The 17,537-nt window shown below is 35.2% G+C and overlaps 4 protein-coding genes across 5 annotated transcripts; 2 read left to right on the forward strand and 2 right to left on the reverse strand.

Moving 5' to 3' along the window:
• Positions 1–1,010: 1,010 nt before the first annotated feature.
• LOC130733018 (RNA polymerase I termination factor-like) lies at positions 1,011–3,991 on the reverse strand. Its single transcript, XM_057585054.1, has 2 exons — positions 3,850–3,991; positions 1,011–3,340 (listed from the first exon to the last, which is right to left on the reverse strand). The coding sequence occupies exon 2, from the start codon at positions 3,296–3,298 to the stop codon at positions 1,232–1,234; it is 2,067 nt and encodes a 688-aa protein (XP_057441037.1). The 5' UTR covers positions 3,299–3,340; positions 3,850–3,991; the 3' UTR covers positions 1,011–1,231.
• Positions 3,992–4,900: 909 nt separating this feature from the next.
• On the forward strand, positions 4,901–5,494 carry LOC130732787 (uncharacterized). Its single transcript, XM_057584776.1, has one exon. It carries the CDS (start codon positions 4,901–4,903, stop codon positions 5,492–5,494), a length of 594 nt encoding a protein of 197 aa, XP_057440759.1.
• Positions 5,495–5,914: 420 nt separating this feature from the next.
• LOC130733019 (putative DUF21 domain-containing protein At3g13070, chloroplastic) lies at positions 5,915–15,001 on the forward strand. Its single transcript, XM_057585055.1, has 14 exons — positions 5,915–6,866; positions 7,923–8,020; positions 8,110–8,203; positions 9,568–9,645; positions 9,803–9,906; positions 10,253–10,334; positions 10,672–10,811; positions 10,891–10,969; positions 11,079–11,142; positions 11,301–11,392; positions 12,008–12,073; positions 13,088–13,204; positions 13,605–13,775; positions 14,405–15,001. The coding sequence occupies exons 1-14, from the start codon at positions 6,258–6,260 to the stop codon at positions 14,657–14,659; spliced, it is 2,049 nt and encodes a 682-aa protein (XP_057441038.1). The 5' UTR covers positions 5,915–6,257; the 3' UTR covers positions 14,660–15,001.
• Positions 15,002–15,137: 136 nt separating this feature from the next.
• Positions 15,138–16,221, reverse strand: LOC130733020 (heavy metal-associated isoprenylated plant protein 47-like). 2 transcript variants are annotated; one of them, XM_057585056.1, is made up of 3 exons: positions 16,040–16,221; positions 15,781–15,930; positions 15,138–15,589 (listed from the first exon to the last, which is right to left on the reverse strand). In XM_057585056.1, the coding sequence occupies exons 2-3, from the start codon at positions 15,866–15,868 to the stop codon at positions 15,444–15,446; spliced, it is 234 nt and encodes a 77-aa protein (XP_057441039.1). In that variant the 5' UTR covers positions 15,869–15,930; positions 16,040–16,221; the 3' UTR covers positions 15,138–15,443. The 2 variants fall into 2 exon arrangements, with proteins under 2 accessions (XP_057441039.1, XP_057441040.1); XM_057585057.1 differs by having other exon boundaries at positions 15,781–15,859; positions 16,040–16,212.
• Between the last annotated feature and the right edge of the window lie 1,316 nt (positions 16,222–17,537).

Here is a 17,537-nt window from a genome sequence, read left to right on the forward strand (position 1 = left end):
CTTTTCCTTATTCGTCTTTAGCAACAATGACAATTTGTTTTTTTTTTTTTTGAATATTTACCTATGTGGTCAATTTCAATAATTTAAACAATTTTTCTTATTTCGTATATTGACCGTGATTATCAAATATTCAATAAATTGTTCCATATTTGTAAATCTACGTGCATAAATCTATTTATATGTGTTTTACACCCTAAACCACATTACTTTGCAAAAAAAAAACGCTGACAATGGCCTATTTTTAGAACAATATTCTTTAAAACACACTAAAAAAGAGACAAACACAAATGTGCAAAAAAATATTAAAAAGAGCACATAACTCTAATTAATAAAAATAGTATAAAATATTTATTCAAAAAATTTAAACAAAAATTCGAAATTAAACTCCCCGTGGCACGGGTCATAAACTAGTTATAAGTATTCCTTAGTTGACATCAAATATTTTTTAGTTTTAACCACATGTATCCTCACTAGAAGCATGTTCAAGCTCCTCTCCTTAAACCAGAACAATTAAGGCCAGTCGATCTATGCGCTTGTTCGCAACAAGTAAAACTTCTACGTACCACTAATCTAAAAAAAAAGTGCTTTCATTGATTTTTGTATAAACTTTGTTATTTAGTTGTAATTATTTCAAGAAGCGCTTCTATAAAGTAACTACAATGGAGATATAACTCACAACCTAAAATGCGGATTAATGATTATCAGGTTGATTCAAATTAATCAGTGATCTGATAAAGAATATACTCGGCCCAAATAAAATTATATCTTTGTAAATATACATATAATTCTTTAAAAAAAAGAAGATCTACAAGTAAAAACATCAACGTGCCGTAAGGGAAATGTAATTAGAAATTAAACAAGAGTCCAGTTGGTGTCATCAAAGCAGAAGTGAGAAAAATTGATTAATTTGACCAAAATTGTAATTTGACAAAAAATCAGTAACAAAAACGGTGATTGAAAGTAACATACCAGAAACCTGCTTTTATTATAGAAGAGAAAATGCAAATAGATGACAGTAAACAAGATTGATATTTTACATTTTACAACATAAACCTCCATCCAATACAAACTCCAGTTACTAATTTGCAGAAAAAGTTTGGATAATCCCACAAAAACATCATAGCCTTCAATAATTTGCAAAGAAAGTTTGGATAATCCCACAAAAACATCATACATTCTAGTTTTACAAAATTATTTGACCCTAAGAAAATTACCTTACAGGATCATAACCTCAACCAACCACAGGTTTGCTATCAAATGCCTCTCTTGCTTCCACTAAGTCAGGGCGATATCTCTTTGAAAGAATTTCCACCTGCTCAGCAAAAGACTTCCCCGCATATTCTCTAATATTTCTGACCATTTGGTGCCATCGTTTTCTACATACATCACCAGACCTGTGCTCAAGCAGATTGTCCCAGTCTACCTCCTCCATGGAGCAAGCATCCAAAGCATATAAAGCATTCACCAGGCGGTAGTCATCAGTATCACTCCATATACCATCAGCAACCATTGGTGATGTTAATTGCTGATACCACTTCATGCAGCACAATGCACTAGCTCTAGAGCCAAACTCATCACTGATTGCCTCCCAACTAACATTATCTCGCAACATACCGTGTTTATTTTTTCTACAATCCTCTGCAGCTCTTGCGCATAGATCTTTGTTTACTAAATCAAATAACCTTTGATACTCATCTTGGGACCAACGTCCTGTGTTTGCATTGGTTCGTCTTATTCTCCGCCATGTATCCTTCACATGAAGACGATGTTTATTTAAAGCTTCTGCAATTAATTTCCAATCACTTCCATGTTGATCCTGGGCCTTGAGTAAAAAATCGAGCTCTTCAGGTGTCCACTTACGCGCCTCATCCCTTTCATAAATAATATGAGCACGATAATAAACACTCTGATGAGGCCTATGAGGCAAGGCTTCTCCAATTTCCTTCCAACAACCTCTAACTTCAGGATGTGACATGCAATGGAGAATCATTTTTAGACCTTCATCTCCCAAACCATGAGACTCTATATAGTCAGAAACAGCCTCTTTGATCTTCTCATCTTCTTCTGGTGTAAACCTTTTCCCACGCACTAAATCATCATCACCACAAACCTCCACTTGATCACCACAAACCTCCACTTGATCACCATAAACCTCCACTTGATCAGAAAAAGTTACTCGTTTGGGTTTGGATGTTTCGCCATGTGCTGCAGGAATAGTAGATTCATCAGTACCTGCCTTGGCTTTCTTTTTTGTCTTCTTTTTCTTGCTTTGATCATCAACTTCAGTGACATCGCCACAAGCTTTAGCATCTCCTTCCTCAACACTAGCCAAAGAGGGATCACCTTCATTGCTATTAAACTCACTGATCTTACTTTTGCTCTTATCACTCAGCTTCTTTTTCTTCATCTTCTCGCCATGTGCTGCAGGAATAGTAGATTCATCAGTACCTGCCTTGGCTTTCTTTTTTGTCTTCTTTTTCTTGCTTTGATCATCAACTTCAGTGACATCGCCACAAGCTTTAGCATCTCCTTCCTCAACACTAGCCAAAGAGGATCCGCCATCATTGCTATTAAACTCACTGTTCTTACTTTTGCTCTTGTCACTCAGCTTCTTTTTCTTCATCTTCTTGCCTTGGTCACCATCTTCACCTTCATTGCTTCTCAACTGGTTATGCTCTTCCTCACTTTTGCTTTCTTCAATTGATTTTTTCTTCTTATTCTTTTTCATCTCCTTGCCTCGGTCATTGTCTTCGCCTTCATTGCTATTAAACTCACTGTTCTTACTTTTGCTCTTGTCACTCAGCTTCTTTTTCTTCTTCATCTTCTTGCCTTGGTCACCATCTTCACCTTCATTGCTTCTCAACTGGTTATACTCTTCCTCACTTTTGCTTTCTTCAATTAGTTTCTCCTTCTTATTCTTTTTCTTCTTCTTGCCTTGGTCACCATCTTCACCTTCATTGCTTCTCAACTTGTTATACTCTTCCTCACTTTTGCTTTCTTCAATTAGTTTCTCCTTCTTATTCTTTTTCATCTCCTTGCCTCGGTCATCTGGTTTGGTTTCTTCACTCAGCTTCTTTTTCTTCTTCATCTTCTTACCTTGGTCATGATCTTCATCTTCAGTTCTACCATCTTCCTTGCTGAATACCTTGTCCAACTTCATCTTCTTGCCTTGCCTTTCTTCCGTGACCACCGAATCATCACCTCCATTGCTGGTTTCACAGTCTCTTGGCCTTTTACTTTTCTTGTGTAGTTTCTTCTTCTCCAACTTGTTCCCTTGACTATCACTTTCCTCTGTCATTTCACCTTATTTTCCAATAACAACAGAATCACAACTTGCAGCCTGTAGATTCACAGGATCACCATATCAACAGAATTAAAATTAAAATTGGTACACATAAATTACTGTAACAAACTAACAACAGAGTCAAAATTCTCCTAATTATAAAACACATAACATGTTCTAAACATCCATTTGTGAAAGCCAAAATTTCAGTAATGAATCTGCAGACCCAAAATATGTAAAAATGAATGAATACAGCAAGGTTTCAGAGCAAAAACAGCTAATTGAAGAGTAAGGTTTCATGAGAATTATGTGGTAGGCTTCACTTAATCAAAGTCAGTCAGATTATTCGTTATTCACAAAAATGAACGGTGAAGAAAAAAGGGATTCGCTACATCTTCCATGATTGAAGAAAACGAGTTGTGAATTCAATGAAACCGGAGAAAATGAAACGACGAAAACTGGTGAATGATTCAACTTAACGATCGATCCGTGAATGGGAAAAAGAGAGAAAACGATTCTTCACATGTGCAGATAGTGAGTGGCGGAGAAAGAGATGGGGAACTTACCGGCGGTGGCTATCGGGCGATTGCGGCGGCGTGAGAGAATCGTGAATGTTGAAACCCTAATCCCTGTGTCTTTGATTTTGAATCGTGAACTGAGAGAGTTCGAGAAGAGTGTGTTGGTAAAATTTAAATTAAAATTGTTGGAATTTTATTTTACAGTACATCACAAATGTCATATATATCAAATGTTTTTAATTCAATAAGCTAGGTTGAGAACTTTCGACTCAAAACTAGTCAAAACTAGTCTTTCAGTTTTCAAGTAACTTATTAATGATTATTACATATTGTAAAAAAAAATCAATAAAATAACTCAATCAACGGTGATTTACTTTATCATTTGAAAGAATTTAATTACTATGCACTAATAATGTGGGTTCTTGGAGCTGCTGGGTTTAAGGTTTATTCAGGCCAGAACCATAGCTCTCACTTGTCTCATGTGGTGCAATTGATCAATGAGGGATCCCGTACTTGGAATTATTCTCTGCTACGGCAAGTGTTTGGCCATCATGAAACTGATCTTATCTTGCAGATTCCGTTGTCACAATTTGAAGCTCCTAATCGGTTGGTTTGGCGGGGAGAGGAGTCTGGTTGGTACACTACGAAATCAGGGTATGAGTTTATTCTCAAGAGTAATGATTCAGGGAGGTCTAGTTCTGAGGCCGGGGCAGGTGCATGGACAGCGTTATGAAAAACAAAAGCTCTCCCTAGGTGCAAGGAGTTTGCTTGGCGGGCTTGTCATGGCGTGGTTCCCGTGCAAGCATCTTTGGTTCATCGGGGTATTGATGCGGACCCTATCTGCCCTCTATGCGGGGAGGAAGAAGAGACCATGGAACATGCTTTGTTTTCATGCAAGGAGGTGGTTCCTACCTGGTTTGGCTCTCAGCTGTCTTTAGACTTCAGGGAGCTGCAACTTGGTTTCTCCGTGTATGGGTGGTTGTCCCAGATGTTGACTTTGAGGGATGATTAGGTTATGGACCAGGTTCTCACTCTATTGTGGGCAATCTAGGAGCGTCGGAATAAATGGTGCATGGAGGAGCGTTGGTTTACATACGACATGGTTCTGCAGCGCGCTTCATATATGGTTTCAGTCCCATCGTCGTCGGTTGGAGGTGAGCAGTTGGGCCACCGAGGTGAGCAGCGAGACAAAAGGCAATCGGGTGGTTGGCGTGCACCAAGGCCAGGGAGAATCAAGGTAAACATAGATGCATTTGTTCCTAATGGAAGATTGATGGGTTTTGGCTACATTGCATGGAACTCGCGTGGACAGGTTCTTGCCACAACATCCTCAAAATGGCCCCGGACGGTGTCGGTGGCTACAACGGAAGCTATGGCGTTGCGGTGGGGCTTGCAACTTTCCTTGGAGCTGGGATTCTTTGAGGTTGAAGTTGAACTTGATAACCAGGTGGTGGTCACCTCGTGGAAGGGAGCTAAGAAGCATGTTTCTTATTTAGCTGATGTTATATCTGATACTGTTAGAGTTTCTCAATGTTCTCGTTTCTTTTCTTTAGATTATGTGCCTAGACTAAGCAATTTAGCGGCAGACTATCTTGCCAAATTTGCTTTGAGCGATTACTGTTTTGTTGGGATTGAGGAACACCCAGCCGATTTGGCCAGTGTTCTCTCCGCTGATTTAATTTCGATGCATTAATGAAAGTTCATTTTCCCGTAAAAAAATGTGATTGTTTTTACATAATCATCAAACTATAAATCATCAATATGCTAGGTTATAATTAAGTTTGAATTTTAAAATATTAAAAATAAAAAATGGAGTGCTATGTATGCATGCATAAAACTTCTTACAAGCCATGAATTGACACAACTGACTTCAGGTTCCGGGTTTAGCTGCTCTTCTAAGAGTGAGCCTCTGCTAGCCTCCCCAGCATACCACCAGCACCCTACCCGGTAGTCTGGAGGTACTTTCTCTCCGTTCTACCATTTTCTAAAAACGAAACCTTCTTACTATACCTGAAATTAATTTATGTTAAAAAAAATTAATTTGTCAAAAAATTAAAGTTAAAATAAATATTTTATATATCTTTTTTTTAAAATACTGAAATGTCATAGACTATTGTTAGAGTATCGACACTCCCATCCAACTCTACCTTCTGCGCCGAACCGAGAGAGCATCTGCAAGTTGCATGGTCCTTCCAACTCTACTCTGCGCCTTCTCAACACACCCAATTCCCTTTTCAAAACCCTAATTTCTTCACACAATTTCAATTTTGGTTCTTCAAGAAAAACCAAACATTCATTCCTGTACATACGATTTTGTCTTCTTTGTTCGGTTGTTCCTTTTCATCTAAAGTTATGACTTTGTGATACCCATTTGTAAGAAAACTAGTTATCTTGCTTCAAAATTTGATTTTGACTAGGTGGGTATTCTGTTCTGTTATGATTTTGATTTTCTGGTGATGGCACTTGAATCATGGGTTCTGGGTCACAAAGTGTTCAGTTCCGGGTCCAGATTGCTTCACCCTGCGCATGAGAATCGGCCTAGGAGAATGCCAATCAAGGTTTTGGGTAGGAACAGTAGATACCCATTTCCTGTTGTGTCTAATTTTGTTAGCCCCTCCAGTTTTTCAAGCTTTCAGGTTTCAAGTTATGGAGTAGAAGCTGCAGTAGGTACCACTACCAGGTTACTTGGTAGAGCTCGGTTGAGGTGCTTAGGTAGTAGCACTAGCACTAGCAGTGATTGTTTGCATCATGAGAAGAATGGTGGTTCAAATGGCAATTTGAAATTTATACAGGAGTTGTTGTTGAAGAGGGGAGTTATTTTGGCTGCAACTGTTTGTGGGGTGCTGGTGTTTGCGTGTCCGCGAGTTTTGGCTATTGAAGGTGTGGTCAATGCAGGTTATGGTGTAATTGGGCAGAGTATACTTTTGCTCAGGAATACATGGCCTACAGTGTTGCAAATTCTTCGTTTATTTAAGGAGCAAGGGCTGATATTGGCAGTGCTTTTGGGACTTTCAGCTTTTTTCTCAATGGCAGAGACTTCAATTACCACACTTTGGCCTTGGAAGGTATCATGTTTATCTTCCTTATATGAATGATACATTTGATACATAAAGTTCTATAAGAGGTGGAGCCATGCCTAGGAAAAAAGTGACTTTTTAAGCCCCCCATTATGGCATTATTCAGTATAGACTTAATGAATTTAGTCTAGCTGACCAAAGGATAGTAGACGGGGTTGGAGGTTAAATTTGTGGTAATAGGGTCACTGTTCCTGATCATATGGTAACATGGTTGACAATGAATTTTGTTTTTGTATCCAATTGCTTTAAGTTTCTCATCTTTGAAGAAATGAAGTTTGCATCTTAACTGAGATCATACTGACCTGAATTTCATATGCTATCTAAGCGTTCGTGACACGAAAATTTCTTTGGTTTCTTTATGCAATCTTCATTTCTCATGTTATTGAGATCTAGGTTAATCAAGATTTGATAAACTAGCATAATATAAGATATATGTTGCTATATATACATGTAGTTGTGTCAATGTCTAAATTATGCTTTAGGTAAGGGTGGGAGTCGAGGGGAGCTTTAGTAACTTGGATCATGTAGGCTCTGGAATTAAACACTATATATTTTATATAAACACATAAAGATGATATTGGTATTTCTTGTTCATGTATAACCATATAAGCTGATGATGATCACAATTCACAAAAAGATACCCGTGATCATTAAAAAAAGCATTGACATATGACCGCATGTATTTCCCTTGTCCATAGCAAAATATTATCTTCCCCCCATTAAACACGTAGCTTTTAACAAAACGTCACATTTTTATTGTGATACTAATAGCAGTTTGACTGTAGAGTATATGAATGACTAAAATGCCTCTTACATCACTTAAGCTATAAATTCTGTAATTTTACTGACTTGTTTTGTAAAGAGATTAAATGTTGCTCATTTGAGCATAGGTTGTTATATTTCCTCTTTAATAAATATTTTGGTTCCTATTATATGCATGCCTTTTCTTTTTTATGTATTAGCGATCTGTAATTTCTTATGATTAATTTAGCTGATGATAGTTGGAACTTTGAAGTCTAATCACTGTTGTTAACAACGTGCAAGGTTCGTGAATTGGCTGAAAAGGAGTCTGAAAATGGTGTCTTCAGACTGCTCCGAAGTGATGTTACTCGATTCCTTACGACTATACTCATTGGCACAACGTATTATCCTTTCATTGGTTTCATTATTGAAATTATTATTTTTTCAATTTGATTATAGATGTTTCTCATGTTACTATTCTGCTGTACAGTGTGGTCAATATTGGGGCAACTGCTCTGGTCACAGAAGCTGCAACTGCAATATTTGGTGAAGCTGGTGTTAGTGCAGCAACAGGAGTGATGACGGTATGATTTGATTTTCGTGTTCTAGTGTTTGTCAAAATCTTCTATTTCTTGGACATTAAAACATGCTGAAATGGTTTATGCATATATTTAATTGTCCAAAATTCAGATCAATTACCCACTTATTATGATTAATTTGGAACGTTTAATCTTTCAGTATTTGAACATGCTGTCCCATTAAACTTGCAAACTCCTGATGTGGTGGGAACAAAAATTTGAATTGTAAAGCTTGCTAGCTTTATCACCAGTTTGTGAAAAAGGTGCCTGAGCTAACCTTTGAGTGGGTACAAGGAGGGGGGGGGAGGTTGATATGATATTTTAATTTTATTTCTACCTTTAAAGGCTGTTCAGAGGTCAGCAGTTTACGCAGCATCATAGGAAATAGAATGTGCCTCAGTATCTCATTTTGTGCTACATTTTTACTTCTTTTCTTTTCTATAATATTTAGGATACGAGTATTATCTTATTAAATAGAATGGTTGATCAGATTGGTCACCGAACATTGCACATTTGCACTGTGTTTTTTTGTTGACCCAGGGACATGTTGTCCGGGACCTCATGCATGACCTTTATTTTCTCTAAAATATATTGTCACAAATGCAACTCAACCAAGTTTGGTTTGATTAATTGAAGCTTAAAATTTCTTAGGATATCCTAGTCTCTTCGTCAGTACTTGGTTCCTAGGCTTATTGCCTTATCCCCAGCAAAAGCATACAACAGTAACAACATTGTGTGACTGTATCCTTTTGTGCTTCCTCCTTTACCTCCTCCTTTTGGTGCTCAGATGCTGACCTTTTGAACTGGAAAAAAGTTTTCTCCTCAAGTCTCCCTAAACTTTCAACAAAAGGTGTGCACTGTATGATGCAAAAGGTTTTTGGCTTGATTCAGTTTTTTTAATGAAAAAACTATATTTTTTATTTTTTCAAAAAATTTCTTTTAAAAATTTCAATTTCGTTTGGTTCAACATATGAAATAAATCAAATTTGTGATTATTTTGAAAGGCTACTTTATGTAGTTTCTGGAAATAATTCGAAATTAAAAGTTGTTTTCATAATTGTAACCAAATGAAAATTAACTTCTGCTTTATATAAAATCTTTGGTAAATAAATCACTTACTTAAAAGCTTACGAAACAGGCCCTTATTTATCCTCTTAATTTTCATGCATGCTTTAATATCTTTTTATTAGTTTCTGATTATGATCTACTTTTTTTAAAGCAAAATCAGGATGCTATGTTTTACATAATTTCATAATTCTATGTTTCCTCTCCCTCACACTGCCAGTGTAATTTGTGCAGATTTATAAGTTTACATCAAAGCTTATTTCTCATAATTTCTGATTTTCCTTTTCTCTCCATAATCAAACAAGGTTGTCATTTTGCTTCTCACGGAAATTACTCCAAAAAGTATAGCGGTTCATAATGCCACTGAGGTGGCTCGATTTGTGGTAAGTTTTAAATTTCTTCCTTTTCTTTTATATTATTTGGAAAAAGAAATGATGCTGAGTAAAGCATTTTTGATTATTTTCATGTCATTCATATTTACGTGATGTTGCTTCAACTTCGTTTTGTAACAAATATTGATATTGATTTCAATGCCTCTAGGTCAGGCCAGTGGCATGGCTTTCCCTGGTTTTGTATCCTGTAGGGAGAATTGTTACTTATCTTTCAATGGGGATGCTGAAATTGCTTGGCTTAAAGGGAAGAAGGTCTGCTTAATCTTCCCTTATCATATTTAACATACTGCTTTTGATTCTTTATGAATGTTTTGTGAAATATTATTACAATCTGTGATGCAAACTGTCCATTTTCTAATGTTAAGTTCTTGCCTAGAAGTTATGTCAAATAGAACAAATGAAGAATTGAAGTAAATTTATTGATCATGAGTGGTTTGTATGTGGTCTATTTTCTAATGTGAAGTTTTAAGATGTTTACTGTAAATATGTCGATAATATTTATACGGAAAGTGGCACCTGATTGTTGAAGCATTGAATTTGTGATGTTCTCATTGATTTATTAGAAATTCAATACTAAAGTCACTGTTTTCTTTGCCAGTGAGCCATATGTAACTGAAGAGGAGCTTAAATTGATGCTAAGGGGTGCAGAATTAAGTGGGGCAATAGAGGAAGAAGAACAGGTGATGAATATTGGGTTTAACATTCTATTAGTCGCATCATTTATCTGTGTTTAAATCGTAAATAGAATTTTATAGATATGCTTCATAATCATCACAAAATTGTGTCTTGTTTGAATGACATTATTGTTTTTAACAAAACGGGAACAGATTCATCTGAATAACATGAATAGATTTCAATTTTCCACCTGGAAATACACCTCTCTTTCTTTTAGTAATAATTAGATATATTTATTGTTGTGATTTTTCATAACACTTACAAAAGCCCTATCTGTATATGTTTTTTAGTCTATTTTAAATTGTTTGTTTTCTGATTAGTATCTGAATATGTATATTACAGGATATGATTGAAAATGTGTTGGAGATAAAAGATACACATGTCAGAGAGGTTATGACACCTCTTGTTGATGTTGTTGCAATTGATGCCAGTTCAAGCCTTGTAGATTTTCATCACTTGTGGGTCACACATCAATATTCAAGGTATTTAAAGATTCCCTTGCTTCAACTTATATATATTTTTTTTTCCAATGCACTAACTGCATCAAGACTTGTTTCCCAGGGTACCTGTTTTTGAGCAACGCGTTGATAATATAATGGGTATAGCATATGCAATGGATCTGCTTGATTATGTTCAGAAGGTTGGGAGATTTTATTTCTCTTATCTATTATGAATTATAAGTGCTTTACCTATTAATTGCATCCTCCAATCTCATAGTTTGCAGAATTATTATCTGTTTGATTTTGAAGGGCGAGTTGCTAGAAAGTACAACAGTTGGAGATATGGCTCACAAGCCTGCATATTTTGTACCTGGTAACTTATTCTTAATCTTGGATTCACCTTTGTTTGTGTAATTACTTACTGTATGGCTGGTATTGTATTGTTGAATCATTTGTTATAGCAACAGATTTATATCTGTTTAACTTATTGCAGAATGTTGGAGGAATAAATTCTTATGACTGATTTTGCAGATTCAATGTCTGTTTGGAATCTTCTTAGAGAGTTCCGAATCAGGAAGGTTCACATGGCTGTCGTTCTTAATGAATACGGTGGAACTGTGGGAGTATGTATACCATACCAGAATACAACCAACTCAGAGCTCTTTGTCTGCCATAAATATGGATATATGAAGCTCTAAATCTATGATTTTCTGATGATATATATACCATGCTAATTACAACCATTGACCCGAATGAAATAGAAAGATATCAATTAGAACATGCCATAAACCTATCACTATCAGTGTCTGTTTCTTTCGACATCTTCTGTAATTATATACCAACCTCTTTTTTTAGTTATGTTAATTTGAAAAAGCCAGTTGAATCAACATTCAAATCATACCAGTCATGAACTATTGCTAGAATTTTCATAAATAATCCGGGAAATAAATTAGCTTTGTATTAGTATAGATACACCCTTTGAATTTATTTTGACTATAGTTTTCACGGTCATCCTTTCATGTGCTTGTTACATGCTTTCACCAACAACTTAAGTTTTTGGGATAGTTGGTGCATGAGAGAGAGGCTTACTTCTTTAGTGAAACTGAAGTTTAGAAGATTGTTACTACACTCTTCAAGTCTTCTGAAATCCAGTCTGTGTGATCTGCATATAAGTTGTAACTATTTTCACAAGGTGATGTATTAAATCTAGATGTCTCATTTATATTTCCATTTAACAGGTTGTAACTCTTGAAGATGTTGTGGAGGAAATTGTTGGTGAAATCTTTGATGAAAATGACTCAAAGGTAAAGGCTAAGTATAAATATTTGTATCTTGAATTTGTTTCTTTCAACTGCATTTTTAAATAGCTGAAACAAAGCATATATTGAATTCGTCTTTATTCTATTTCAGCCGAAAAAGAAAAACAAAGGGAAAAAATATCGGCACTCTGCACTCTTTGTTCAACAGTAGTTTTGTAATGAATATTTATATTTATTTTGTATGTTCTTTGTATACCTTGCTCATTTGTTTTTGTTGCCTTATTTTAATTCTAATTGCTTAGATTCTGACAAGTGACAACTCTACTATTTTTAGTAGCCTTACTTAAAGTCCATCTTGTCTTTTAGGCTCTCTATTTGCATTCAGGACTTCCAACTTTAACATTGGAGGAGTTATGGCTTCAGATTGATAAAATTCATAGCTGTTAAAAAGGTTCATATTTTTCAGAGCACAACAATTTGTGCTGAAATTCATAGTGTAGCAACATAATATTGTATTGTTCAGAATGGCAAGCTGTAATGTAACAGTATCTCCAGAAATAAAGGAAGAGATTAGACTATTGAGATGGATCAATGTTTAATTATATACAATCCAAGAGCATGTTCTATGTTACTTCAGAAGCAGGCGTGGTCTGTTGGATAAAACATTAAAAATGAAATGCAGTTGTTTGTACATCTTAGGCATGTTCTATGTTCAAATACAAACTCTTCAAAATAGGAGTATAAATATGTGAGTATGATGTGTAAACGAGAGGGGAACAAGCTATGATGTGTAAAAGTGATAAGGATGCTTGTAAGAACGGTTTTGCAGGAATGCTTGTGCTACTCTGTGATTCCTGCAAATATAATGCCCATGATATGTTCATAACGTTTGACTGTTTTGCTATTAGTGGCTGATTATGTATTTCTGAATATAAAAATATTTTATCTGTTATGTTTTGTAGCCTTTGATTTTTTATTTTGGCAACTATTTGCTACTTTAATGATTGACATGCTGATTTTTCAATAACCTTTCTACAATCTTTTGGGGTTATTCAACAGGAGGAGATTCAGAAAAAGACCGGCTACGTAGTAATGCGAGCAGAGGGTATATTTGACGTGGATGCGAACACATCCATTGATCAGCTCTCTGATGATTTGAACATCAAGATGCCAGAGGTCACCACTTTTTCATATACGCACCTAACATATTGGTCTTCTCATGGCAGTACTTGTAATCACTGTCAAGAATCTTTTATTAGTTGCATGGAGTTAGTATGATTTATTTTGTTGCACCACGTCAGTTTTTCCTTTTAATATATATATATATATATATATATATATATATATATAATTATATAATTATATACTATCCAAGAGCATGATTTGTCATTAGTTCTAGAACCAATAAATAAGTTGTTTGTGAATTTGTCCTTCAAAACCATTGTAGCTTTGTAATGTAGAGTTGTAGACGGTCAGCATCTTTGCATCTCAATACATTCTTGTGCTAGCTTACAATGCTATAAGTCTGTTGAAGAAGTTCGGGCTTCTTAATAGTAGGTTGCGTCTGCAATTCCAGGGTATTCAATATGAGACAGTATCAGGCTTTGTGTGTGAAGCATTTGGATACATCCCAAGGACAGGCGAGTCCATCAAAGTTGTACTTGAAAGGGAAGATGAAGATGATAACGAAGAATCTGATGCTGACCGCCAGGATCAGAAAGAGAAGAACCAGATTTTCAAACTTGAGGTAATCAGTTTGTCATTCTTCGCCAGTATCTAAAATTTGTCACATATGATAGTCTTATTTATTTTAGCTTATGTATCCAAAAGTTGGAGCCTGGAGAGAATGGTTAACATCACTAATATCAGAAAGTGTAATGATAGGTAACATTTGACACACAAATAGAATGATAGGTACCACTTTTTCCCTATGTTCTGTTCTGCTTACATAGTTACCCGCACCAAACATATAACAGAATTCATATATTCTGTTCTGTCCTATTCAATCTTGTTTACAGAACACTCCCATATTTTAACACACTGACTAAGTGACCATGCATTAATGCATATACCTAATTTTCAATTTTGTTACTCCACTATTACTAATGCTACATTAAAGACATCAATGTGATGTTCCTTGAGAAGCATGTTCAACAAATTTGTGCTTTTGATTTCTGTTTTTTGAATTTATGGTTAAGGAAGCAACGTCATCTTATTAGCTCATCAATATCGAGTTTTTCCAAATTTATGCTATTTTGTTTTTTGTTTGCAAAGTCCTTGTGCCTTTTCAACTCGCATAAGCATCAACTGTTTATTTTTAAACTTGCATAAAGTAATAAAGCTGAATCTAGACCTTCTCCTTTGTCTTCGGTGCAGATACTAGCAGGAAATGCCAGAAAAGTGAGCGCTGTTCGGTTTGAAAGGGTAAATAATGGGGATGAAATGTCGGAGACTAAAGAAGTCACTCGCTTGGTCCCGAAAATCATGAAAAGAAGAAAATGGAGCAGTGATGAGGACTCAGAGGATGATGCAGAATATGATGGAGAAGCTGCATTGGCAAAGAGACTACATGATGATGCAATTTCTAGTGAATTTGTAGTTGATCAGGAAAGTTCTCATACAAAAAGTTGAGTTGTTTCTTTCTTCATTTTTTTTTCTCCTTTCTTTCTCTCTGTTTGGCATGCTTTTGTGCCATTTTTTTGCCACAACATATAAAATGGCAAAATTGAGATACGTGTACAAAATGAGGACCAGTCAGTTAACATGTAGAACCTTTCAAACAAAAAGGCTTCTATGTCGATGAAAGTCTTCTAGCGTGTTTGGTTGTGCAGCAGAAAGCCACATAATCACTTATGAGAAGAAGTTACAAAGTGTAGCTTCTTGACTCATCGTGATTTGGTCTTCACCAGTCCAAACATGCTAGAAGGGTTGTGAAATTGTAATAAAGATCGCAGTGATTTGATTTTTTTTGCATTCTACCTCTTTTCTTAGACAGACACTTGAACAGTTGAACCCCTCTTTGCTCTTCAGTTCACACTAGAATTTGAGACTTCTTTTATTAATAACTTAGGTCAAATTTAACAACTAAAATCACCCTTCTACTTGTGAATTTTAGAAATACATTCGAACGTACTATTATACAAGGTTCATAATCAAATTATTTTGACAACTAAATATACATCAATAATGATTTGTTCACACCTCTAAATGAGGTGGAAAGAGGTGGAGGAGGAGAGAGATAGGTAGAAAAGAAAAAAGTAAGAGAGAGAAAGTATAAGATGTGATAGATAAGATGAGAGAGATAGAAATAAAAATAGGTGGAAATGAAGTGTATAAATAAGGTGTGTATATATCACTACTCAATAACCAATAATAACAGGGTTCAAGCTAACTAAGGTTGGTAATGGAGTCAACTCTATTCATCCTTGGCCACACTAAGTAGCTTAGCATGCCTATTCACCTTCTGCCTTAAACATTCTGTTATCCTGGCTGAATCCACTTTTTCTCCTTTAATCATCACTTGATCCTTGCCCTCCCTTTGAAAAGTAACCGATGTAACACCTGATGATCAACAAACAATTAGTTAATTATCTAAGTGCATGTTTGGAAATCTTTTTATAATTAATTTTGGAACCAGAATCAATTCTGAGGAGAAACTTTGGTGGGTAGTTTCTGAGTTTTAGAATTGATTATGAGGAAAGAAAAAGTTATAGAAACATGCTATCAGTATAAATATCAATCAGCTTATATACCATCTGATGTTGTGCATATGGCCAGGATCTTCTTTCTGCATTTGGCACAGTGAAGTGGCACCTCAATCACAATCTTTTGCTGCACCATTTATGAGTAAAACATCTTCAGTAATTAGTGAACCATGCATATGCATGTGTATCTAGAATTAGCTGAAATATATTCATCAAGTGAGAAATTAAATAGTTATGGAATTGTAGCTTCTAGGAGAGTTAAGTACTGAAAGAAACTGAAATTAATTCAATGAAGCAAAAGGCTTACCCTCATAATACTCAGCAAGAACCAGCTTAAGTGTCAAGATATGTCTTAATTGATGACAAATCATAGCTACCATCCCACACACATATATAAGAACATTTGTGCCACCTATGTTCAATTAATTTACAACTCAAAGGTACGCCAATTGAAGAATTTTAGTTGGGCGATCCACCTTTTATGGATTCAACACGGTTGCCGTGTGGTATTAACAAAAGAATTAACAAACAAAGTCAGCAACTTATATCAAAAGTCAATATTTAAGGAATCAGATTAAGATGAATCTGATCATAGCAGCCTGGTTTAATGAGCTATCAAAATAACAATAGAATCAGCTTGAACTAATATCTTACTGAAAAAAAATTAAAGTCAAAGTAATTTTTCAAATGAAAGTTCGGGGAAATAATGAAAAAAATAAAATAATCAAATTACGTGAGTTCATTTTTACTCCTCACATTATTAGTCTTAGAAAGTTGGGGGAATAATGAAAAAATATTATGTGGACTTTTAGTATGATGACGTTATTGCTTAAGTCATGTTCTTATCAATTGGTGATGTCATGTTATCATTGACTTTCATTGTCATTTTTTTTTATAATACCCTGCAATGTCACTGAGTTATTCTTCTTCCTTAAGCAAATGATTGTAGGTCTGAATTGCATGTCTAAGAGCAACTCCAACCCCAAAATTCTTATTTGGTTTCTTAACACACTATTCAGCACTATTCAGCACTATTTCTGTGGGCCCTGTCTGCCACATCAGACTTAAGAAACTCCTAAGAAACTGAAGCAGATTTTGCTCCAACCCATGGTTTCTTAAATTACTATTTGAAGGGTCCCACCCGTGTCCCACCATACAACATAAATTAATAATATTTATTTTCACCCAATTTAGATTTAAAATTTAATACTAAATCAATACTTCAACTTAAAAATAATTTAATTAAAATTAATACGAATTTAATTTAAATTTAATTTTACTTAATATTTAAAACAATTAAATTTAAATATCGGCATGTTAACTTGAAACAAAAATAAAAAAGTACATTGTGTTATTTCTAGCAAAAACAATTTTATTGAATGATAGAAATAAAGACGAAAGAAAATACATGACAATGAAAAATAAGCAACAATACATTTGAAATGAAATACATAATAACACTTGAAGGTTAATTTTCATTATTCTCGTTTTCGGGAAGCTGCCAAATATGCTCCACCAAGTCTGCTTGAAGCTGGTGATGAATTGACCTATCAATTTGATGTGCTCTTCTTTCCAAGATATTTCTAAAAGCGGGAATAGGACCACTTACTACTTCAGCATCCAATATGTCATTATTGACCTGATCATAAACAAAATTACCTCGGTACGTGTTGCGCTCATCTTCAACAATCATGTTGTGCAATATGATGCAAGCATACATTATTGACTTCATCTCATTCGGATGCCAAAAGCGTGATGGACCACGAACTATTGCAAATCGAGATTGGAGAACGCCGAATGCACGT

This window comes from Lotus japonicus, chromosome 1, assembly GCF_012489685.1.
Source record: "Lotus japonicus ecotype B-129 chromosome 1, LjGifu_v1.2".
In the NCBI taxonomy this organism is placed as follows: Eukaryota; Viridiplantae; Streptophyta; class Magnoliopsida; order Fabales; family Fabaceae; genus Lotus; species Lotus japonicus.